The sequence below is a fragment of the Protopterus annectens genome, chromosome 4.part1 (assembly GCF_019279795.1).
Source record: "Protopterus annectens isolate FY-2018-M chromosome 4.part1, PAN1.0, whole genome shotgun sequence".
Classification (NCBI taxonomy): domain Eukaryota; kingdom Metazoa; phylum Chordata; order Ceratodontiformes; family Protopteridae; genus Protopterus; species Protopterus annectens.
Window position 1 is genome coordinate 236,906,509 of NC_056734.1, and position 26,085 is coordinate 236,932,593.

Sequence of the window (26,085 nt, forward strand, 5' to 3'; positions counted from 1 at the left end):
GAAAAGAATAGCCACTCCCCCTCCCTTTCATTTTGTATGATCATGTCTCAATATATTATATCCTGGTGGGATAATCTCATTATCTTGGGTTTGTGGTTTTAACCAAGTTTCTGTTAAACATAGAATGTCAAAAGAGTATATGTCTAAGAGAGAATGGAGATGAGGAACTTTATTGTTGATGCTTTGGCTGTTGAGATGTGCTATCAGGAGAGAATTGTGGAGTTTTATGGGACTGAGTGGGATAGAGGGAGTGGAGGTATAAAGATCAGTAGGTAGGACATTGGCTCGGCCTGGGTTAGGATGGATATCACCATTTTGTAAGGATTGATTTTTTAGAATATACAGTGCATAATGTAGATTACTTATTAGAAACTGATATTTCTTGGTTGAGGGAGTACAGTATTTAATGTGGGATAGTCTGTGGAACTCTGCAAGTAGGTAGCCAGATGCAGATATTATATTTATATTATTCAAAGAGATGGGTATATGTGAGGCTGTTTGTTTAGTTGGGTAGTGGAACTGAGAGTAATACAGGTGTTCAGAGGAGGTTAAGTGACAGACTGAGGTTATAAAAGATATTAGTGTGACGGTAAGTAGTAGTTTAGCTAATATTGAGGTAGTTGTGGTAGACGTGGTGAGTACAGTTGGTCATGGGGTATTAGAGATAGCTAGGAGAGGTCAAAACTGGAATAGGCAAAGTTTGAGTGGTAAGGCTAGGAGAAAAAAGTACTAAGTAGTTAGAGCTATAATTGTTTAAGTACAGTAATAAAGGTGTGGTGCTAATTGTCTCCAAAGGTGGGAGTATGTGATTTGTTGGATTGGAGAGGAGGATGTTGCCAAGAATTATAAGTTTAGGGGCACTGGGGGTGAGTGGGACTTTGGGGGTAGGGTAGGGGGGCAAAGTGAGCCTGCAGGGTGGCTGGAGCAGGGCTCAGCTTGTACTAAGGAGTTATCACAAAAAAACAATGTGGGAAAGAGCTCAGGTAAGTCCCGAGGTAGGTAAGGCTTTAAATGAATAGTATAGACAGAGTCTAGGCAGGCTGACAAAGTCAGTATAGTTAGGGAAATAAAAGAAGATTAGAAGAAAGTGGTGAAGCTAAGGAGTGTTACAAGTAGAGTAGGAGAAGGGGGGGAGAAGCAAGAGGCAGGTTGGTTGGTCCTGGTGGTGCTTAGCTCTTTGCTCAAGGGGAGTAGTCTTTAACAGTTTAACATACAGGCAAAGAGTACATACATGAGTTTATTTTCCTTCTTGTAAGGTGTCAAGGACTGATAGGTAATATCCACACAAATGATGTGGTTGGTATTTAGCTGGGGGTTCCTGAAGTGTGGATGTGAAGCCTTAGATGAAAGTAGTCCAGGGGAAGGATGTCCTTTACCACATGAGTTATTTTCCTTCTTGTAAGGTGTCAGGGATTGATAGGTAATATCCACGCAAATGATGTGGTTGGTATTTAGCTGGGGGTTCCTGAAGAGTGGATGTGAAGCCTTAGATGAAGGTAGTCCAGGGGAAGGATGTCCTTTACCACATGAGTTTATTTTCCTTCTTGTAAGGTGTCAGGGACTGATAGGTAATATCCACGCAAATGATGTGGTTGGTATTAAGCTGGGGTTCCTGAAGAGTGGATGTGAAGCCTTAGATGAAGGTAGTCCAGGGGAAGGATGTTCTTTACCACATGAGTTTATTTTCCTTCTTGTAAGGTGTCAGGGACTGATAGGTAATATCCACACAAATTATGTGGTTGGTATTTAGCTGCAGGTTCCTGAAGAGTGGATGTGAAGCCCTAGTTGAAGATAGTCCAGGGGAAGGATGTCCTTTACCACCTTTCATAAACTGAAGGGCAGATATAAATATATTATACCTCAAGAATCAGGAAGCGCACACACCCAACAACCAGATGGTCAGATGGGGACAGGCTAGAAGGAAGGATACCAAATTCATCTCCATTTTTACCCACCTCTCTCCCCAGCCACCCACAAGGAAATGTCATCAAAAACCCTTAGCTATCACTAGGGAACAAGTCCTAAAAATCCACTTGCTAAAGCCAAAAACACCACATCAATGGACCCAGATAATATCCTAGGATGCCTCCAAAGTAGCCTGAAACATGATCTATCAAGACCACTGTTGTCACTGCTTAACCACAGCTTCCAGACAGGCTTTGTGCCTCCTGTCTGGAGGCTATGTGCCACTTCACTTCTCTATTCACGTGACACAAAGCCTGTCTGGAGGCTATATGTCACACTGACAGAAAAGTGAAGAGGTCATCCTTCTGCAGAAAGATAGACCATAAACAGTGCCTGGAGACCTACATACCCATAATACTGACTAGTTTGATATACAAAGCCATGGAAATGATTTTCAAGGACATAGAGAACCTTCAAATACTGAATCTAACCCAGCTTGATTTCTTCAAGGGTGGATAATGCATACTCATCCTGGTGGACTTCTTTGAGAAGATCAGCAGGACAATGGATGAGGGCAAAACAGTGCATACTGCCTACCTTGACCTGGCTATGGCATTTGCTAGAATACCCCTCACTCAGGTATTATAAACAAACTCATTGATATAGGCATAAACCCCTATGGTATGTGCTTGATAACCACCTCTTTGTTGCTTCTGTTCCTTTTTGGCATCTAGTTCTCAAAAGTCAAGGCCGATGTAAAGGGCTTCTGGATGACCAAATTTGTAGATGATTACAAACTAAGAGCAGTCATAGAATCTCCCCATGAACTAATATCCTACAGGAAGGACAAATAGACAAATGACTGGTGCCAAATCTATGGCTTAAAACTCAATGCCAAGAAATGCATAATATTCAGTCACAGTGTGACTGAGTAACTACGTACGATTTCATGAGCTAAAGAAGTAAACTGTTAGTGAAAAATTTGAATTCTAGCATGTTACATGATATGATGACTAACATTAAATAATATTACAAGTAATCCATCTTACCATCAAAAAGCAGGCACCCATCATCACAGCCTTTATTTTTACACTAAGATCAAGAGGAAACTGGATACCAAAGTTGTCAGCATCGGTGAATGCTTCTTTAACAAATCCAGTCCACTGCTTAGTGATTTTCCCAACAACAGAAGTTTCATCAAGAGATTTTACCTAAAGGGAGATAAAAATATTTGTAATACTTCAGAAACTCAGGACTGCAGTATAAACAATATTAAACATGTGAAAGAAAATATTATATCAGCTCAATTTCAATTAATCCAATCTTGCTTTTCCAGTTAAACTTATACAAAAATGTATTCTGTTAAACATACAGTAAGGGTCTTCATGTTATGTGACAATGTATACGGTATTAAACATGGTACCAACCATACAACTTAGTCTTCTGGAAATATCTGTTGCTCCATCTTCTGCTTTGGTGAATACATTTGTATAATTTATTGTGACAGTTAGAGAAAATAAAGCCATGCAGTACGTTTAGTTAGCACAGCTCAAGCTGACTAATAGTTTGGGCACATGGAGAGCACAATGAAAATTTGGGAGCTGGTCAGGTATTTTATTCTATGTGTTTAGCAGGATATAACCCATACAGCTAAGTCTACTGCAGCAATGATCCATATAAAGGACATCATCACGTGCAGAAAAAAGTATGTTGCTGAAGCAGCACAAGGAGTGGGTTTTGAAGAGGTTTATTGTATTTGTTTTAGCCATTTAGAAAGAGCAATTCTTGACTAATAGTCTCTTTTCTTTCTTTTGAAAAACAAAAAAAAAATCTCGTTGGCTTTCAGAAATCATTAGTTTTTCTTTCTGACCAATTTTTCAGCATATCATCTTATGCATTTGTCATTTTGCAGGTGTGTTTTTTCCTTCACATACATATACGTATGTAGATATATATATATATATATATATATATATATATATATATATATATATATATATATGTATGTATTGGCCAGTAAATTGCATTCTTAGATAGTTAAATACTGTTAAGTATCAGTTATGACATTTGTGAACATGAACATTCAATTAGGACTAAATTATATATGAAGTTCAAGAAATTAGAAATAGCAGTCTAGCCCTGTGTCACAGAGGGATAAAGGTCTTACTGCATTACTGGATTGCAGATGAACAGTGTACAAGTAGCAGTATGGATGTCATAGGGACTGGATAAGGATGAGGATGGAAGTGAGTAGCTGGTGGAGGTTCACCCATCCTAGGGAAGGGAGGCAGCCGAGACTCACAGCATTAAGAGTTGTACGGGCACTGTACTTCAAGCAGTATACAGATTGGGGTCTGTATTGTAATCTTGAATGTTTAATGCTTCGAATCACTAAAGATCGAACTTTAGTGATCGAAACATTAAACCACCGAAATTGTAATACACCATGTAAAAAAAAAAAAAAACAAGTAAAGGGTGTTTAGGCAGGGAGGCAAGCCCCCACTGCACCCCCCACACCCCCTGCTACTTAAATATACCAAATCCGAGATCGCACTTTAATGGAGTATGGTGCGGAAAGGGAAGAGTTCCCTTTCCTACACTGTATTGCGATCTCAGAGTTGGTATATTTAAGAAGCAGGGGGTGTGGGGGCAGAGCCACCCACATGGGGGGTGCAGGGGGGCTTGCCCACCTACTTAAACCCATTAGGGTAATTAATTGATGTTTACATTTTTTTTCAAAGTTACGGACCTTTGATAATATGGTGTCGAGCATATTGGATTTGATGTTCTGTAACTTTGAGATTATAATATAGCTCCTACAGATTGGTCAGGAGGTTCTCTGTGCATAGAAGAACACATGCTCCTCCAGAAGGCATCAACTGTGATGCATGCAATGCTGCCACAATGTGGTGAGGGATAGAGCAATATGACATTGCTAAAATGTCCTTGATTGCTTTACTGGCCCCAGATGTAGGCAAGGTTGAGCTTAGGGGAGGCTAATGTGGATCCGCTAGACCCAGTGAATGAGGACAGGAGATGGAGCAATCTGATGGTCAGCTGTGGGGGAGGGGATTAAAAAAAGAAATACCAGTAGAATGAAAGATAATTATGTGAATTTATAAGAAGCAAGGATACTTTTCTTAAGCAATGGAGTCTAACAATAATCAATATAGGAGATCAAACTACCACTCAGTTTAGGTAGCAGTAAACATGAAGAAGCACATTTTGTAGGAGCAAGTAGGAATGGTTATAATGGGATAAGGCTAAATACAGAGCAGAAAAAATGAAGGATAGGGGTAAAAGGGGAAGAAATAGTAAGAGAGTATGAGAGAGATTACAGAAGTAGGTAAATTAAGAGAATCTAGAATGGATGTAAGAAATTAAGATAGTGTGGCACAGGGGAGTAGTGAGGGGGCAGATTAATGTACCTGCATGGCAAAGTGACTGCACTGGGATGAGGTGATGCATTGTCTGTGGAACCTGAAAAGATGTAGGTTGGGCGTGATATGAATGTCTGTGAAAAACATCATTTCATTCAATTAGGCCTATTTAAGGAATGTTTTGTCAGTGAAACTGAGCATGAAAGGCATGCCTGTGGAGCATAATTGCACTATGTATTTATAGGTTCATAGGAGATTACAAGGCTAACATAGCCAATATAATATGATTTTACCCAATATATGACCAGTACAGGCAAGATGATGGCATGGAATTGTGCCTGTGCAGACTGCACCATCCATAAGGGGCACAGGCACTACCCCAGGTGGGAATTTGTCAGTCCCCATCCATTGATCCAAACTACATTTGAAGAACCTCTGAGGTTGCTCCAGCTGCTGTAAGTGCCTAATCAAGTACATGCCAAATGGCACACTGTATACAATTATTGGTCTAATGAAAGCTGAATACAATGCGACTATAATTTTTTTGGATCTAGATGCCATACCTTTACTTATAAGTTGTACCAATAAAAGGATTTCTTCACCATTGTGGACACATGGTGGTCAAAGTTCAGGCTACTATTTATCTGTGTACCAAGATCTCTCACCTCTGAGTCTACTCTAAAGAGTGTGCTGTTGATATTGTAATTTGCAGAGGGATTTGACTTCCCAAAGTATATGATAATGCATTTTTTTGCATTTAGTTTAAGGCCATGATACTGGCACTAGTCATTTGCCTGATCTAGAACCTCCTGAAGGAGTCTGGAGACTGTGGTTAAGAAAAGATCTTAATGGGCCTGATAAGTCCTGATTTAATATGTTTAAGATGCAGCCTGGTATATTGTCAAGTCCCACTGAAGCTGTGTTTTTAGCTTTAGAGAGTGCATTGGCAACCTCTTATTTGGTAATAATTGGCAGTGGAGTGGTGGAGGGTATTTTTGGGGGGAGAACTGGGGATGATGGAGAGTTAAAATCTGAGCTGACAACAGTGGCTGGGAAGCCCAGAAATGAGTAGCTTATAGAGTTTGCTACTGAAAAAAGAATGTGGTACTTTCACTAACAGGCAGAATGTTTGTCTGATGTTAGTGAAAGATGGCAGGGAAAAGTGGTGAGTATAACTGCATAAACTCTTAGGCAGCCTTTGTGGAGACTGTGATACCTCCTTTTATTTCCTTAGCTGTACACCACCAAAGTAGTGAGTATGTTGTTCAACCAGTTTAGTGAAATAACATTATTTCTGAAGGAGTATGTTGTCAAAAACTAGGCTTGTAAAGGCTCCAAGGCCATTAGCCTAGTACACACATATGAACATATGAACCTAAGGAGTATTCAAGAAAGGGCAAGGACAGGCTTTGTACATCAGACTCCAGATTCCACAGTAAGATGACTGGTGAATTTATAAGAGAATTGATTCACACGAGAAGCATGTTGGCACTCTTCTCAGTGTGTTTATGGAATGACAGGGATGGGTCTAAGTTAATACCCTAGTATTTATAGTTATCTTGAGGGCAGGCAGAGATGTTCTGCAGTTCAGACAGCTGAACTGAGTGACAGCTGTGCAGTCTTTGGAGGGGTACCAAATAATATGTTTTTTGTTTGTTCACATTTAGTATGAGCTTATTAAGGAAGAATAATCAGTAAAGTTCACTTACCTGCTGAATGACTTAATAAGTAAGAGATCATTATATTAGACTATAACTTTAAATGTAGGGAGATCCAAAGGAGACTGTTACTGAGAACAGAAAACTGGATATAGCCAGGAAAAGAGCCTTGTGGGACTCCATATATGAGAGAGTTGATGGAAGATTTGGATGAGGCATAAATGGCAGAAATTAGTCTACCAGTTAAGTTGTCTCTGAAGTAAGCAATTGAGGTAGCCATGGAGACAGCACAAGATCAAAGAGTTTGGTAAGTAGAACAGAATGATATACAAGGGTGAAAAAAGAATTCCTGCTTTTTGTATTTCATCAACAGATTTTAAAATTGTATGCAATAAGCTCTGTATGTGATCTGTATGTTAAAGAAAGTCTATACTCCTGCCAGAAACCAATTAAAATAGTTAAATATATCAACACATATATTAAATGCTAACAGATTTTTTTTTCACTGCAAGCCATTGTTCAAACTCACTATCAATATGAACAGTTACAAAGTGTAGCAATCCATTTCAAATACTGGATACTTAAATACTGTATTGCACACATTAGATAACTACCCACTAGTAATCTCAATTAACAATGCAAATGATTAACAGTAAAACTTAAAATTACCCATTCCCACTACTCTTAACTGAGTGTGTGTAATGATCATTTCTGAACTCTTTGTAACCTACAGCAGTTACACAGCTTACCATACCAAAATTTATAACATTGTAACTTTGCATTACATTTCAATTTACCTAATGCTCATTTTTTTTTTACTGAGACCAACTTCTGAGTTAGGTATTCTAATACTTTAGAATCATATATCATAGAATTGTATATTATTAGAACCATATGTATATATATATATATATATATATATATATATATATATATATATATATATATATATATATATATATATATATATATATATATATATATATATATATATATATATATATATATATATATATATATATATATATATATATATATATATATATATATATATATATATATATATATATATATATACAGAGGGACCAAGCTAGGAAAGATGTGCAGCAGGTAAAGGTGATAAAGGATAATGAGGGAAACATACTTACAAGCAAGGAGAGTGTGTTGAGCAGATGGAAAGAGTACATTGAGGGGTTGATGAATGAAGAGAATGAGAGGGAGAGAAGGTTGGATGATATGGGTGTGGTGAATCATGAAGTGCAATGGATTAGCAAGGTGGCAATAAGGATAGCTATGAAGAGGATGAAGAATGGAAAGGCTGTTGGTCCAGATGACATACCTGTGGAAGCATGGAGGTGTTTAGGTGAAATGGCAGTGGAGTTTTTAACGAGATTGTTTAATGAAATTTTGGAAAGTGAGAGGATGTCTGAGGAATGGAGAAAAAGTGTTTTGGTACCGATTTTTAAGAATAAGGGTGATGTGCAGAGCTGTAGTAACTACAGAGGGATAAAATTGATCAGTCACAGCATGAAGTTATGGGAAAGAGTAGTGGGAGCTAGGTTAAGAAGGGACGTGATGATTAGTGATCAGCAGTATGGTTTCATGCCGGGAAAGTGCACTATAGATGCAATGTTTGCTTTGAGAGTGTTGATGGAGAAGTACAGAGAAGGTCAGAAGGAGTTGCATTGTGGTTTTGTAGACTTAGAGAAAGCATATGACAGGGTGCCTACAGAGTAGTTGTGGTATTGTATGAGGATGTTGGGAGTGTCAGAGAAGTATGTAAGAGTGGTACAGGATATGTACAAGGGTAGTGTGACAGGGGCGAGGTCTGCAGTGGGAGTGACGGATGCGTTTAAGGTGAAGGTGGGGTTACATCAAGGATCAGCTCTGAGCCCTTTCTTATTTACAATGGTGATGGACAGGTTGACGGACGAGATCAGACAGGAGTCCCCATGGACTATGATGTTTGCAGATGACACTGTGATCTGTAGTGAGAGTAGGGAACAGGTGGAGGAGACCCTGGAGAGATGGAGATATGCTCTAGAGAGAAGAGGAATGAAGGTCAGCAGGACTAAGACAGAATATATGTGTGTGAATGAGAGGGAAGATAGAGGAATGGTGAGGATGCAAGGAGTAGAGGTGGCAAAGGTGGATGAGTATAAATACTTGGGATCAATAGTTCAGAGTAATGTTGAGTGTAGAAGTGAGGTGAAGAAGAGAGTCCAGGCAGGATGGAGTGGATGAAGAAGAGTGTCAGGAGTGATTTGTGACAGACGAGTACCAGTAAGTGTGCAAGGGAAGGTCTACAAGAGGGTAGTGAGACCAACTATGTTATATGGGTTGGAGACAGTGGCATTGACAAAAAGGCAGGAGTTAGAGCTGGATGTAGCAGAGTTAAAGATGTTAAGATTTGCACTGGCTGTGACAAGGGTGGATAGGATAAGGAATAAGTATATTAGAGGGTCAGTCCAGGTTGGAAGGTTTGGAGACAAAGTTAGAGAGGCAAGATTATGTTGGTTTGGACATGTGCTGAGGAGAGATGCTGAGTATATTAGGAAAAGGATGATAAGGATGAAGCTACCAGGTAACTGGAAAAGAGGAAGGCCTAAGATAAGGTTTATGGATGTGGTGAGAGAGGACATGCAGGTGGTTGGTGTGACAGAGCAAGATGCAGAGGACAGGAAGAAATGGAAACTGATGATCCACTGTGATGACCCCTAACAGGAACAGCCAAAAGTGGATGATGATACATATATATACATACAGTGCCAAATCATGTACTGAAACTAAATGCCAAAATGCATTATTGTAGCCTTTGCAAAGTCATTGACCCTGGGGACCTACCAAACTGAAAATATCCCCCTAAGAGTTGACCCATTTTTTTGAGATTTGGAAATTTATATAAACAGTGTCCTAACTGTCATCCAATAAATGTCCACTGTTGTAAAAAAGTCCTTTTATATTGCACAGCTCATATACAAAGGGATTGTGTCTATATCTAGGAATGTCATTGACCCCCTTTACTCAGCCCTCATTAGGTTAAAACACATTGATATGTAGCATGCAACAACTGAAAGGTTCACAGAGCTAATTTACTAAAAGAAGACAAGGCCTATACAATATGTCCTACATGGACCTACTTGGTCCCTTGTCACTGTACTCTGTGTTCTGCAGACTATTAAGAGGTGACTTGTGTTTGGTGTATAAGGCATCCTCTGAACCAGTATTGATGAATCTACTGCATATCAGCAAGTCAAATGGTATAATAAATACTAAGCTTAGGGATCTAAATCTCTTCTGCAACATCAACAATATGTTTTGAAATGACAAATACATCTCACAGAGGATACCGTTGTTCTTAAACAGACTCCACATCCACGTAAAACAAAGCTCTTCCTTGTTTATACTCATTAGCAATTTGTCTCTACAGATGGGTAATAGACATTTTACCCCAGAACTGACCCCTGAACAACTAATGGACAGAAGCACCTCCTAAATGCTTTATCACACTCATGGGTCCCCTCAAATTATTTATCATATGATCCCATTTATTCTCACCAGGGCTAACATTTAATTTTGACCAAGGGATGGGTAATACCAGTCTAACACCAAATGGGATACTTTAATTCAAGCAGCAAAACAGAAATTGGCTAGACTTAATATGGACACAAGGGCAGCTTCACCTTGCCTTTACCTATGAACCTAAGAACCTATAGATGCCTGTAAAGTCCTTGATGGCCATGTTCCAAGGTTGTATTGCTTCTTTGGTAATCTCCTATCCTCTATTAACAGTTTCACATATTTTATTGAGTTTGCTTCATTTGGTCTCACGGGCAGCCATGGTGGTGCAGCGATTAGCATTGCCACCTCACAGCAAGAGGTTCTCTGTTTCAATTCTCAGTTGGGGTGCCTTCTGTGCGGAATCTGCATGTCTTCTCTGTGGTCACATGGGTTTCCTCCAGGTACTCCAGTTTCCTCCAGCATCCCAAAGACATGCTGTAGGTGGACTGGACAATAAACTGGCCTTAGGTGTGAGTGTGTGCATGTTTATGCCTTCTGTGAATGGTTAGGTGCTGGGCTGGCAACTTGACACCATAAAACTCCAGTGTCAATCATTCTGTAGACCGCTCTCCAGAAGAAGAAGAAGAAGTTTCATATGGTCTCATAATAAAAACATGTGCCCTGGACTTCTTCCCATGAGCTTCTATGCCTAGCCTTGTAAAAGAAGTAAGTTGAGTTATTTGGTAGTGAAGCTCTTACTCAAATTATCCACTGACCTCAGAATCATTTTAGAGCCATGCCTCTGGACTCAGCAGTATCCGAACATCTTGTATCACAATAGTGAAGTTCTTTATAATATTATAATGTTAATCTACTGCCTCACAAGCTCAAAAATTGTGGAAACCTTCAACCAATTAATATGGCACTCTAAGCTTTATATTCCTCCCAACTTCCTAGAGTAAAAATCTGGACAAAGAACAAAATAATGGGGGCAAGGGCCTAAAAATAGGGACTAGAATAGAAAGTTACTAGAATAAAGGGAGATGTGTTAACATGCATTTTTTGAAGGATATGAAGACTGGAGCTCAAATGTATGTCTTTATTTAGCTGCTTCAATCTTCAGTTATTTTCCAGAAGACCATAAATATTATGAGGAACAGTCCAAAAATATGAGGCAAAAATCTAGACATTATGTGAAAATCTGGACAGTTGAGAGCTATGGTCAGATATATGATTCAACCCTATACTGTCATCAGAACTCCAGTTCCTATCATATAGCTGCTAACAATTTGGAAAATGTATCTAGATATTGGAATACACAAATCTTGCTCATTCTGCTCCCTTGAGTTTTGTAGTATTCTTGCCATGGATTTCCTCACATGACCACACAACAAGGAAGTGTATATATTATTCATAAAATAGAAAACATGGGATGTTTTGATTTGACTTACTCTAATACTTAACTTTGACTAGCCATGGATCACCTCCATTACAAAAGAAGAGTTTAATTTAATGATCTTAAATACTAAGGATGCAAGCATAGCATGCCTCAGCTAAATATAACACTACATATTTCTCTGTGAGACTGGATTTTTTCCTGTCATTTGGAAAAAGAAGTCACGGTGAAATTGCTGCCTACTTTCCTTACTAGATGTGAAACTAACAGTATCATTTTCTGTGCCCTGTAAGTGTGAGTCAAAAAAGGGTGATCCTCAGCCTGCAACTCCAGATGTTCCTTAAAGGAAGTAAAGTGCCCATAACATATTGGATGTCAGTAATACATGTTATCTGATTGACTGCTTGCTTTGTAGAAATATAATGCCACCAGTGCATGCTGAATGTATTCTCCTGAAAGTACTAACAAACAACACAATGAGCTGTGTTCCTTAGTATCACTCTTCTAAGTTAACCCATAGATGAGAATACTCATTTTGGGGAGTTACTAACCTATTGATAGAAAAAGCTACTGCTTTTATATCTGTGAAGCCTGGCCAACACTTGTTCTTATGGACACACTGCACATACTCTGATATCTTCTTCTTCCTGCCATCCTATATAAAACCCATTGGCAATTTCCGAACTCCAGACATCCTCTTGAAGATATACAGGGTAGGAATATGCCTCATTGGGTTGGATATCCCGGGGATGAGTATCATTTTAATGACATTAATATATCCTAGTAATGGCAGAAACTGTCTCTTCCAAATACACACCTTTACATACACATTATCCTACAAGGAAGCATTCCTCTCCTTTTTGAGGTTAGAACTATCTCCCAAGGAATTTAGGATAAAATTGTAGATGCCATGAGCTATTAAACTCCCTCAACATATTAAAAAATTAAGCATATAACACTGGGTTTGTCAAGATTAAATCATTCCCTCATTGCTGATGCTAGCCTGCAATGGCACCCAGCTTCCCTCTTTGCTATGAAGCTATTTAATGACCTCCATCTTCAACTTACTATGAAGTAATACTAACTTGCAGATACAGTTAAGTTGTATCCTCCTATTATCCCATACAATGTTTTCAGATATCTCATAAGTTCATAGGTTCATAGGTAGGTACTAGGCTATTGGCCCTAGGGCCTGTACAAGCCTAGCCAAAAAGGGACCCTGGCTTTCGCCACCCAAGAAAATTATTTTCTTGTGCCCCTGTCAAGCAGAACCACAGAAGTGATCCCTGGGGTGAATTTCCTATTACCCATCCAATCATCAAGATTTTTCTTGAAGAGTGCTAATGAGGGGCTCTGTTTGATATAGATAGGTAGTCTGTTCCAGAGCATGGAAAGTCTCTGGGACAGAAATCTATCCCTCCAGCATGTTCTGTTTATTGTGGTGACAAGGTTTAGGTCCCTAGAGCATGTACCTCGGAGGGATTGGCATTTCTTTAAGTGGAGCATGTCCAACAGCTCTGGGTTTGATATAGCTTTGTATGTTAGGCAGAGATCGCCTCTGAGTAGGCGATATGCGACAGAGTAAAGCTGGAGTTTTTTGAGACGGTCTGCGTAAGGCATCTGTTTGAGGCCAGTAATCCTCTTTGTGAGGTATTTTTGCAGCCTTTCCAGTTGTTGTAGATGTCTTGTGAGGTACATACCAAAAGGGGTGGTGTACTCTTTAATGGGTCTAATGAGTGATGAGTAGAGGGGAACAATGACCTCTTTTTTTCTGGATGAGAAACCTTTTGTGATGAGGTGTGTCATGTAGAAGGATTTCCTGACCACTGTGGCAATGTGATTATCAAAGGAGAGACCTGCCTGCCTGTGTCCCATGGTCTCTTATCCCACTTTTGGTGTTAAGTAGACTACCGCCTATGTGGTAGTTCATGGGTACAGAGTTTTTACCAAAGCGGATGACAATGCACTTTTTGGCATTGAGCTTGAGACCATGATTTTGACACCAGGCATCTGTCTCAGTGAGGCCCTTTGGTAGGATGTCCACATCATTATGAGTTTTGATTATGGCTCCTAGTTTGCAGTCATCTGCGAATTTAGTTAGCCAAAGACCTTCTGTGTTAGCCTGTACTTCAGAGAAGTAGATACCAAACAGGAGAGGACCCAGGACTGAACCCTGTGGTACTCCACTTGTCACTTGTCGGAAGTCCGATTTGGAGTCTGCTACTTTCACAGTGTGGGTTCTGTCAGTAAGCCAATTGGCAACCCATCTTGTGACATAGGGATTTATACCTAGTTTACTGAGTTTATCTATAATTCCAGAGTGGGGTATGGTGTCGAACGCCTTGGCGAGATCTAGATAGGCTGTGTGAACCACCTTACCCTCATCTATTTCTTTGGTGACTACTTCAAAGAAGTCAATCAGATTTAGGAGATATGATCTGCCTTTTACAAACCCAAACTGTGTGGGGTCCAGAGTTTAGAGATCTCCAATGTCTTTGTTTATGAGTTCCAAGATGATACGTTCCATGGCCTTGCAGACCAGGCTCGTCAGGCTAATGGGGTGGTAGTTCTCGGGGTCTGTTGTGGCCCCCCCTTTGTTGAGTGGGATAACTGTCATGGTGCACCATTCAATGGGCACAAAGCCTGAGGTGAGGCTATGATTGAACATGGTACTTGGGTGGGGTGCCAACATTCTGTAGTTCATGTAGAAGGCAGTCTGGGATGTTGTCAGGACCCATGGATGCTGTGTTCTTGTCTTTGGAGAGTGAAGTTTTTACCTGTGCAGCCATGATTACAGGAACTTTGCATTCTTCCAGCATAAAGATGGGCCCTTTAGGGGGTGAGGGGAGGTAAAGTTAGCACTGAACCTATCTGCCAGGATGTTGGCAATATCAGTTGGTTCTGTATATTTAGTGTCATTGTGCTGTAACTCAGAGCAGATCTGAGTGTTGCCATTGAGATTTTTAACATAGCTATAGAATGCTTTGTGGTTGTCTTTAGAATCAGTGGCAATTTTGTTTTCATAACTAGCTTTGGAGGATTTTATGAGGGATCTCAGCTTCTTACTGAGGCTGACCAAGGAGTTCCTCCAATCGTGGGATTTTACTCTTTTTTGCAAATGTTTCTTTTTTCTGTTGTAGAGTTTGTTTATGGCAGAAGACCACCAGATTGGCTTCCTTTTTTGGAGGATAGTATCTTGGTTCTGTTAGGGATAGCACAATCTATGCACTCATGTAACTGCTTATAAAGTGCATTTGCATAGGATTCAGCAGTCGTACCTCTATTGTCCATCAGCATGGGTGTCGTGAAGTTTGCCACTTCTGTCTTAAGAAGTGTGAAGTTGGCTTTGGAGAAATTGTTTACGGTTGTTTTCCTAATGGGGGGTGGGAGTGGGATGTGGATGTCTAGGGTGATTAGCTTGTGGTCGGATCTGACCAACAAGGAGCTGACCTCTGGTGTGGAACACCAGTCGCCCATGTTGGTGATGAGCAGGTCTAGGATATTGCTGCCCCTGGTGGGGGTGTGGATAAGCTGATCCAAGGCGTTGGAATTGATGATTTCCAAAAAACATTGAGCAAAAGTGTTGGTACATGAGTAGTTTTCCCAGTTAATGGTAGGGTAGTTGAAATCACCCATTATTAGAGTGTTGGGCTGTACCTTAATATTTTCTAGTGTAGCAAGAAAAGAGGAGTGGGAATCCTGGAGCATGGTAGGGGGGTCTGTAGAAAGCTACAATCTGGATTGCGGTTTTGCCCAGAGTTAGTTGAACTTGGATAATCTCAGATGTATTATGCTGAGCAGCTAGCTTGGATGTGTGGATATCCTTAATGAATATGGACAGGCCTCCACCTTTAGTGTTTTGGTCCAGGTTTGGTGGCCGAAAGGTGTGGTATGAATTATAGCCTGATAATGCAGGGGTGCTCTCTGGAGCTTTGAACCACGTCTCTGTCACTGCACAGATGTCAATGTGTGAGTGCATTTTGAAGTTTAGACCTCTAGCATTGAGTAGCATTACCCTCAGATTTTGCTTGCTTGTACCTGTTACGGTGTTGAATTTGTCATTTGAACCTTGCCTGAAAAAGGCACTATAGGGGTGGCAAGAGCCTTTGCCAGTATCCGGAATCCCAAGGGTGATAGGAGCAGGCCATCTTTAGCAAAGCAGCGTGGTCTGTCGATCATGTCATCCCAGGCAGACAGATACTGGATTCCATTAGAATGACACCAGCAGCTTAGCCAATTGTTAAAGTCAATCATTTTGTCCTTGTACTGTGGTATCATTCTGGGTGATGGCAGGATGCTACTCAGGGCTGGGTTCATACCTGCCTAGACTACAAGATCGGAGAGCTCCTCCATGTCTCTTTTCATGTAGTTCAGGGAGGTACGTCTCAGGTCATTCACACCAACATGGACAATGACAGAGTCATATTTGTACTTGTTGTGGAGTGACCTGAGTGCATGCATTATGTGGCAGATCCTGGCACCTGACAGGCAGCTGACAGCAACTTTTTCCTTGTTTAGCCTGGTGAGTGGAACATCAGTTTGCCTGACTATAGAGTCACCTATGACTATAGTGTTGGGTATGTTATGCCTTATGGGCAGTAGTTGAGTGGCACACTGAGTATGTGGGCTATGTGTCATTTGGGTTGTGTTGTGGGGTGTGGAAGTTGCTTGCATTTCTGCTTTGGAGGTCTCTTTTGTTTGGGCAGATTTGTACTGAGATCCTCCGTGAATGTAGGTGTGTGTTTTGTGCTTCTGTGTGTGTTTTGGTGGTGTAGGTTTTGAGGGACTATGTGATGAGTGTGGTGCGGTGCAAGTGTTTACCTTCTCCTCTTGACTGTCTAGTCCAGTCTTCGGTGAAGAGAGCTTTGCTTCCAGTTTGGCTATATAAGTGCATCTCTCACAGGTCATAGTGTTGGGTGGTAGGAGGACAGGGTTGTCTGTGTACATGAGGCAATTGCTGCATTGTCCCAAGATGCCCAGATTCATCAGGTAGACAGGAGAAAACACCGGGAGCTGACCTTTAGACATGCCTGAATAGGTGCTTATTTATTAAGTACTAAAAATTGTTTTCCTCTAGACAAGTGAGGAAAGTTGAGTGCTGTAGTAATTTGTAACTTATTTAGTGCTTACAATGAGTTCTGAACAAGTGCTGAGCTCAAAGAAACAGATTTGAGTGCTAAAACTAAAAAAGCTTGCTAGTTACAAGGGAAAATTTGAAGAACAGACTTTACGGCACCAGTAATAGTTTAACAGTCCTGGACACAGCAAATCCGTGTCTGGACAAGACCTGCCACAGGAAAGGGGGGAAGCAAGCTTAGAATTTTTTTTTCAGTAAAATGGAAATGGAGAAAGCTGGAACAGAAATTAATTCAACGTTAAGAATCTGAGTAGGTTGGCCTTCACAAATGTCCTCTATTAGATTGAGTGAACTAATGACATTAGACTGGGGGGAGTGTCACAGATCAAATATACAGTATGGGTGGGCAACTGCAAAGCCACCAAGTATAAGAACACACAACACTAGGGAGGGTGAGTGGGAAATTACATTTCCTAGGGAGGGTGGCTGGGAAATTACATTTCCTAGCTGTAGCAACTAAATGAAAGTTTTAAAACAGATCAAGGAACAAGCAGACTCTAGAGAATGCTTTTAACTGTAAACAGACAATTATAGTAATGCGCACTATTACAGTTCCTAGCTGTAGAACACAGAAACCTCAAAAAAATCAAAAATGCACATAAAAGCTCAGATAGAGCACTTACAAACAGAAAATACAACTCTCGGTATGAAAAAGCAGTTTACAGTTAAGTAACTCAGTAATGAAACAGTATCGAGCAATAAAAAATACAGTTAAAACAGTATAAAACAATACATAAATGCAGTGAAACAATAAAAAAGGCTTTATAACAGTGCAAAATGTAGTAGCTCAACTGTATAGCACAAGTATAAGCATTTCAGAAGTGCAGTTCAGTGAAATAAGTGTAAGAAATAGCTTATCCTGCTCTTGGAATCTTAAGTAATTTCCACTTTGTTTCAGTAATGCAATGCAATCCACAACCTGAGCAATAATAGCACAACCTTTATAAGACACAGGGTTTATATATCATCAAGAATGGAAGAGTTGGAAGATCAAATTACTACTCATATCCTTCCTTTCCATACTCTGACACAGTACTACATCCAGTGAAAGCATCTGCAAGCACCTAGTTAGACCATTGTATTTAGGTTTTGAGTTTAGACCACTTACAGTCAGCATTAATAACGTGAAGATGATATACAAAATGAAGAATCTTCAGATAATAACACTATAATTGCTTTGTTTTAACACCACAGAAGAACAACTCATGAAGATGAGTACACTACTATCACAGCATATATGTGCCACCCAGTAACTTTTAACAGCACTCAAATGGGATAAAGAAGAAAATATTACTATTTTATATAAACCATTTGATGTAGCTGTTAACCACAAAATGAGTGACACTGCTCCTGCTATCCCAACTTATTGAATATGTTTTGCACCCCCTGGGAATTTACCAGTATAAATCATAGCCAAGATTCATCACCCTAATAATGTTTTCCACAAGCTTCAAAAGGCTTTACCTTCAGTTCATTGTCCATCTTCCCTTGATGCACAAGGTTCTATTTCACCTCCAATTAGGCAATCCTTTCCTGCATTGCAGCCTGTTTCAGCCCTGGCATGAGTGAAAGTGGTTGGTGGTCCATCCTCACTCAGAACAACATAACTATTCAAAGTGGGAACATCAAATGTCAGCTGATTTCTCTCTTTGGCTGATCCCTAGGGCTTTTATTTCCACTAACCAGAAATCACCACTAGAACAAATGTTATTAATGATTCTGCTCAGTATGCAGTGAACAACAGTGATGATCCCATGACTAGTAGAACGCTTAAATCTGTATGTGCTTGCTGGAATGTGATGAGCAGTAGAGGAGATATATCTAACTTTTGGAATAGTGAGAGACAGGTTCAAAGAACCTTTCCTGCACATAAGTATTTGCAGAACACTAAGGGTGTTATCAGCTGACATAAAGGGTTTCAAGGAGCCCCACTATTTAATTTTTAGAACTGCAGGATGGATGAACACAGTAGATGTCACATTTGTAAAGCACATTGATTTGACACCTGTCTTTAATATTCTTTTTTCCATCACCCACTAAGGTAATCCTTGTACAGTTTCACCTTCTGCCCATCCAGGATAATCTCCTTGCTTCCTCTAACTTTATGTAAAACAGTTCTCTATTAGTACAGTTCAAAATCTTCATTATTATTTCCCTTGGTGGCTGACTGTCTCCTGGTCAGGGTTTTAAGACCCTGTGGGCACACTCCAGTATTACACAGTGTGGGAGATCCAGGGAGTTGTGGCAGTAATCCTGAATATATATTACCATGTTCTGCCCTTCATAGCCTTCCATCATATCTGCAATCACCAGGTTATTCCTCTACTGCCTGTTATCCAGATCATCCAGTTTGGCTTATGTTTTACTTATAGCTGTCTGATGCTTCTACACTATTGCCTGCATTTCCTGCAATTGTGCTGCTTGTAATTAGGGAGCTAAATCCACAAATATAGTCTTAACTATTAAATTCAATATACCCTTTGTGTTACAAGGCACCATAGAGTTGAGTTTGGGTTGTCCTCTAGGACCTGGTTCACCAGTGATTAGATTTTATCCATGCTCTCATTCATAAACATTGGAGTGGCTGCCATGGATAGCAACAATATAAAGGGGTTCACATCAGTGGATCCATTCTGTACCATGATATACAATTGTAGACCACAAGAAGTTGCTAATATTAGTTTGATAACTTGTCTGATTCGAGGAAGAAGTAAATTTATGAAGCTTTAATAAAGTACTGCTAGTCTATGGGTTAAAAACTGTGTCCAGAAGATATGAGCTCCATGGTTAAGCTGCTCCTCCCCAGATTTTTCCATTTTTTAACTTCCTTCAGAGGATAGAATAGAAATTCTAAGCTGGTCCACTTGAATGAAGACAAGTATAATTGTTTCTGTTAAACTTAAGTTAGTTAAATGAGAAGCTTAGTCATGCTTGCTTCTTTTCATCCATTTCCTCCATTCAGTAGATTTTATAGTTGCACTCATTATAGGTTCATAGTTTCATAGTACATACTAGGTTATCTGCTCAAGGGCATTTATAAGCCTAGCCAGAGTGTGTTGGCTTTCGCCACCCCTTAGATTAGTTCCATGTGCCTCTGACCAGCAGAGCCATTAGTTCCCTGTACCTCTGTCCAGCAGAGCCACTGCAGTGATCCCCGGGGTAAATTCTCTGTTTCCCATCCACCCGTCAAGGTTTCTCCTGAAGAGTGCTAGTGAGGGCCTCTGCCTGATGTATATTGGAATCTTGTTCCAAAGCATGGGGAGTCTCTGGGTCAGGAATCTATCCCTCCAGCACATCCTATTTATCATTGTGGTAAGGTTTATATCCCTAGAGCGTGTGGCTCTCAGGGATTTGTTTTTTTTAGGTGGAGCATATCCATCAATTCTGGGTTGGACATGGTCTTGTATGTCAAGCAGAGATCACCTCTGAGTAAGCGGTATGCAACCGAGTACAGCTGGAGTTTCTTTAGTCAGGCTGTATAGGTCATCTGTTTGAGGCCAGTAATCCTCTTGGTGAGGTACTTTTGTGGTCTTTTCAGCTGTTGCAGGTGTCTTGTAAGGTACATCCCAAATGGGGCGTTGCATTCTATAATGGGTCTAATAAGTGATGAGTAGAGAGGCACAATAACCTCCTTTGTTCTGGCTGAGAACCCTTTTGAGATTAGGTGGGCCATGTAGAAGGATTTTCTAACCACCTTGGCAATATGATTATCAAAGGAGAGATTGCTATCTGCTTGGGACCCCAGATCCCTTATTACTTTATATGTATTTAGGGGACTACCACCTATGTGGTAGTTCGCGGGTACTTTGTTTTTTCCAAAGGGGATGACTATGCACTTTTTGGCATGCAGCTTGAGGCCATGATTTTTGACACCAGGTACCTGTCTCAGTGAGACCCTTCTGGAGGGTGTCTGTATCAGCCGGAGAATCAATTATGGCCCCTAGTTTGCAGTCGTCTGCGAACTGGGTCAGCCAAAGTCCTCCTATGTTTGCCTGTACCTCTGAGAAGTATATACCAAACAGGAGGTATCCTAGGACTGAGCCCTGGGGGACACCACTTGTAACCAGTTTAGAGTTGGACCTAGAGTCTGTAACTCTCACTGTGTGGGTTCTGTCCATGAGCCAGTTTGCAACCCATCTCATGACGTAGGGGTTAATGTTCAGGTTGGTGAGTTTGTTTATAATACCAGAATGGGGAATGGTGTCGAAAGACTTTGCGAGGTCTAGGTAGGCTGTGTGGACCTCCTTACCCTCATCTATTGCCTTTGTAAGTGTCTCAAAGAAGTCCACCAGGTTTAGGAGGCGTGTTCTGCCCTTAACAAAGCCAAACTGGGTAGGGTCCAAAGTTTGGAGGTTCCTAATATCTCTGTTAAGGAGTTCCATGATGGTGAGCTCCATAGCCTTGCAGACCAGCCTAGTCACGCATATAGGGCAATAGCTCCCTGGGTCCGTTGTGGTGCCACCTTTGTGGAGTGGGGTAACTGTTGCTATGTGCCACTCTGTGGGTACATAGCCTGTAGAAAGGCTGATTTTGAACAGTGTGTGTAGGTGAGGGGTTAGTTCATTTTGAAGCTCTTGTATGACACAGCCTGGGACACCGTCCGGTCCCATTGAGGCTGTGTTTTTGGTTTTGGATAGGGCTGTTTTAATGTGTGTGTCAGTGATTGCCAGGGCCTTACATTCTTCTGGTATGGTTATGGGCCCTTTAGGGGGGGAGAGGGGTGTGAAATTTGCACTGAACCTGTCTGCCAAAATGTTGGCAATATCAGTCGGTTCAGTGTATTTTGTGCCATTCTGCACCAACTCAGAGCAGATCTGAGAGTTTCCACTTAAGTTCTTTACATAGCTAAAGAATGCTTTGTGGTTATCTTTGGAGTCCTTGGCAATTTTTCTTTCAAAGCTAGCTTTGGATGATTTATTTGCGTCTATACCAGCATATGTGGGAGTAAGGAAGCATCTTCCTTTTACTTACTGTTATTCAACTTTTGAATTAGTATCTTTAGTGATGTGGGTTGTGGGCAGCCGCGGTAGTGCAGCAGTTAGCATTGCCACCTCACAACAAGAGGTTCTCTAGTTTGATCATCAGCTGGGTGCCTTCTGTGCGGAGTCTGGATGTCCTCCCTGTGGTCACGTGGGTTTCCTCCAGGTGCTCCGGTTTCCTCCAACATCCCAAAGACATGCTGTAGGTGGATTGTATACTCTAAATTGGACCTAGGTGTGAGTGTGTGCATGTGTGTGCCTTCTGTGGAAGGTTGGGCATCGGGCTGGCAACTTGACACTGTAAAACTCCACTGCCAATCATGAGTGGACAGGTGATCTGCTGTGGTGACACCTAACTGAGAAAAGCCGAAAAGAAGAAGAAAAAGTGATGTGGGTTGTGAGGGGATTAGGAAAAACACTGTTTTATGTTGGCTGTTTTGTTATTTTGGGGGATCTCAGAATAGTGGGATAAGGAATGTTTTCCTTTTCCCTATTTTGGTACAATATCAGAATTATTTTATTTAGAGATGCAGGGGTAGTAAGTGCAGTGGTAAAATGTCCCCTTGCAAAAACATTTTTTTTTTCCAGTAGGCTGAGACTCAATCGTTTATTTGGTGGTTATTAAGTCTCAACCAACTGGGTTGGTTAAAAGACTTAAAATCAACCTGCACATACAAAATTGTGTTTAAAAAAATCACCGAAAACTAAGCATATTTTAGAGAGTCAAAAACTTTCTCACCAGTGCAACTAAAATTACTCCTCCCCTCACTACTTTACAACACTCCCATCCTTACTAACCTCCAGGCATCACAAAACGTAAAGCTTGAACAATGCTATAATAAAATAGCTAAATTTGCAGCAAATACCTCTTTCAGAACCCACAACTGTATAGCACTAAAGAGCCTAAACTGGTTATAACTAGCTCATCAACTAACATATAAAGGGCTTCTTACCACCTATATAATTATCCAACATCCATCTGCTCATCCAGCACTGAATATTATTATGATCCAATGACCAAACACTCCTCACTGTCAACAAACCTATTAAATATTTGCTGGGCATGGTCTGTACTCATACCATGTTGTTAAGGCCTGGAATTCCTTACTTGTATTCATCAGGTCAGTACCCTCCCTCCAGTCCTTTAAAACCATTCTGAAAGACTTTCTAGCCACAATCTGGTTCTGTTCTATCTCAACCTCAAGATAAATGATATCCCTAAACATGAAAAAGCACCGATTCATACCTTACACATCCTTGCTCTCCCTTCTTCACTCACTTCCTTATTTCAATAAAATTTTCTCCCTGACTCTCTCTCTAAATGTGCCATAACTCTATTTTTTTCTACCACTTCATGCTGCAATTCCTGTTTGTATTATACAAATTTACCTTTGATTTCGTTAAACTGATAAAATTCCTCTAAATATTAAATTGTTGTCATATAAGTTGTAGTTATTCTTGACCAATATTTTCACAGTACATCTAATTTGGTGTAATTATTTAAACTGTAAATGTGTTTGCAGTATTTTTGATAACTGTAAAATTATTGTTCCAGAAACGTTTTATAATGCTTTGAAGCTTTTCTCCCTGGGCCTCTGCTGAAAATGGGCACCTACCCAGTTGGACTTTCCTGGTAACCAAATGTTAATAAATAAATAAATTGCATTCACAATGTATTGGTATATACTTATGCAGGCTTATAGGAAGTTGTTAATTTTTATAACTTCCCCCAGCACTTACTATAGTGGAAGCAGTGGTATATGTCTTATACAGGTGATCTTAGGTAAAAACTTTTCTGTTCTTTAAAGCTTTGATAGCTTAAAATGATTCCAAGCACAAATACATGCAAAAAATCTTGTTCTATAATTTTAAAGGTTTATTTCATCTGTGTTGGCATAAATATCAGAAATTAGTATAACAGGGGCATGGCCAACATGGTGATCAGTTAACAGCACTGTTTCTTTTAGCTCTGTTTTATTTTAACATTTCTGACAGGATTTTTACTAAAAAAAGTAAAATAGAATGTTTCAAAACTTGATGGATTTATAGCTGAACATCTGCTGAAAGATTTACTGTAAAAAATAAGTTTGTAACACTTTTAATTGCTTTTTCCTGTCAAGAAAACTAGAAAGACCTAACTTTCTCAGAATGAGCTACTCTAAGCCCAGTATACAAGACAGTACTATGAAAAAAAGACACACTATATTAAATAACATCAGTGAGTTGTCTGTAAAGATAGATAAATTAGAAAGTAAAATGGGCAAATTTAAAGAGGAATGTAAAAAAACAAGATAAGTGCTGAGTGGATCTCTTAAACAGCAATCATCACAAATCTCGAATATAAAAGAGGAAATGTCTGATTTTGATGGAAGATTACTTGAAAATGACAACATTGAATTTCTTCTGAATGAAAACAAAAGATTTAGAGAACAGATCTAGAAAGAATAACATCAGGATTTATGGGATTCCTGAAAAAGAAAAGGGAGACAGTATGATTTGATTCCTTAATACCTGGTTGCCTAAAACTTTGAACCTGCCTGAAGCTTTTTCCTTTGGCATCAAAAGTGCACATAGATCACTTTAAAAAAAGCACCTTCACCAAGGTCAGTGATCATAAGAGTTTTCTCAAGTCAAGATAAGGATTTAGTCTTAAAAGCTGCATGGACTAATTATCCAGTTAAAATTAAGGAAAATACTATAAGATTTGACAATGACTATTCGTTATTAATGATGTCAAAGAGAAAAGCATGTGTGCTACTTGTTAAAAACTTAAAGGAAAACAATATTAAAGCACAAATCTTGTTTCCAGCAAAAATAGGGATTCATCTTCCAGAAGGAAAGAAGATTTTTAACATCTTGGAAGATGCAATGGACTTTATACAGAAAAATAAAATCCTAGAAAAAAAACAGAAGAAATGGACTGGAATCTATTAACCTCTCTGAAGAGAAATGCAACAAGAGATGGTTGGTTAATAAAAGACAAAAACAGTAAAAACTGAAAGACAAATGAAAATCAATGTATTTCAGTGTATTAATTCTTATTAATTTAAATAAGTGCTTAAAAACTTATGAACTGGTGCTTCACATTTCTTTTTACAAGGTACATAATTTATTTATTTCCCTACTTCAAATGGTTACTAGTTCCCTTTTTAAAATGTTAGAGTTTGATTATTTTACCTATATATGAAATTAAAGCCACTTATTTTCATTTTATATTTAAAAGGTTAAACTAGTCATTGTATTAAAAATTAATAATTATTATGATGAAACTTATATTAGATGGCACACTTTCTGATATCTTGGCATAGTTGAGTAATGTACTATTAAATAGAATACAAGATGCAACAAATGACATTAAATAGGAATGTTAAGTTACATTCTGGGTTCTTAAAATGGTCCAGTACTGTACTGTACAGCTGTTTGCTATCCCTGGCATACAATAGCATTCAGGAAAGACATGCTACATTATAAAAAATGTATAAAAAAACAACTTTTTGCATATATAAAAGTTATTATTGGAATGATATCAAACAATTAGAGTAACATTCACACTTTTACAAGTTAAACCCAGATCACACACAATTGTCATTCTTTTAATGCAAGTTTATACGCTATGTATCCTTTAAAAATGACAGAATGCCTTATATTAAACATCTCATACACATAGTACTTACTGAATCATTAAATGTTATTTATTTAAATACAATAGCCTTTTAGTGGTTAAAATACACTGAAGTGTTTTTTTGTTAGTTTTCTAGTGGTTTGGAAAGGTTTGAGGGATTGATGCATCATGTAAGGTGACTTGGATTCATTTGTGAACATTCATGTGTGAATTGTAGCTGATAAACTATTCATTTGCAAGCCCTTTTCATGAGGACCAGCTTGAAGCAGCTTAATTAGAGTCATGAGCACTTTTGTAATGCTACAAGAGTTCTGAAAATTCTAAGAACTATCCAGGTTCCTTCTTCCTGTCTAAATGTAAATAATCATAATATTTTGAATCGCATGCTAAGATGTCAATGAATACAAGTTAGATAATAAGCAAAAGACAGTGAATTGCATTATAAACAACTGTTATTTATTAAATAGTTCTGAATGCTGTAGTACACTAAAATGATAGTTTATATAA

At 39.4% G+C, this 26,085-nt stretch overlaps 1 protein-coding gene across 1 annotated transcript in view; it reads right to left on the reverse strand.

The window, feature by feature from the left end:
- LOC122801198 (phospholipid scramblase 1-like) overlaps positions 1 to 26,085 on the reverse strand; it is a 621,378-nt gene that overhangs the window by 25,533 nt on the left and 569,760 nt on the right. Inside the window, exon 8 of the mRNA XM_044070756.1 lies at positions 2,955 to 3,116. Within this exon, the coding sequence (XP_043926691.1) occupies positions 2,955 to 3,116 (162 nt within the window). The remainder of the gene's footprint in view (positions 1 to 2,954; positions 3,117 to 26,085) is intronic.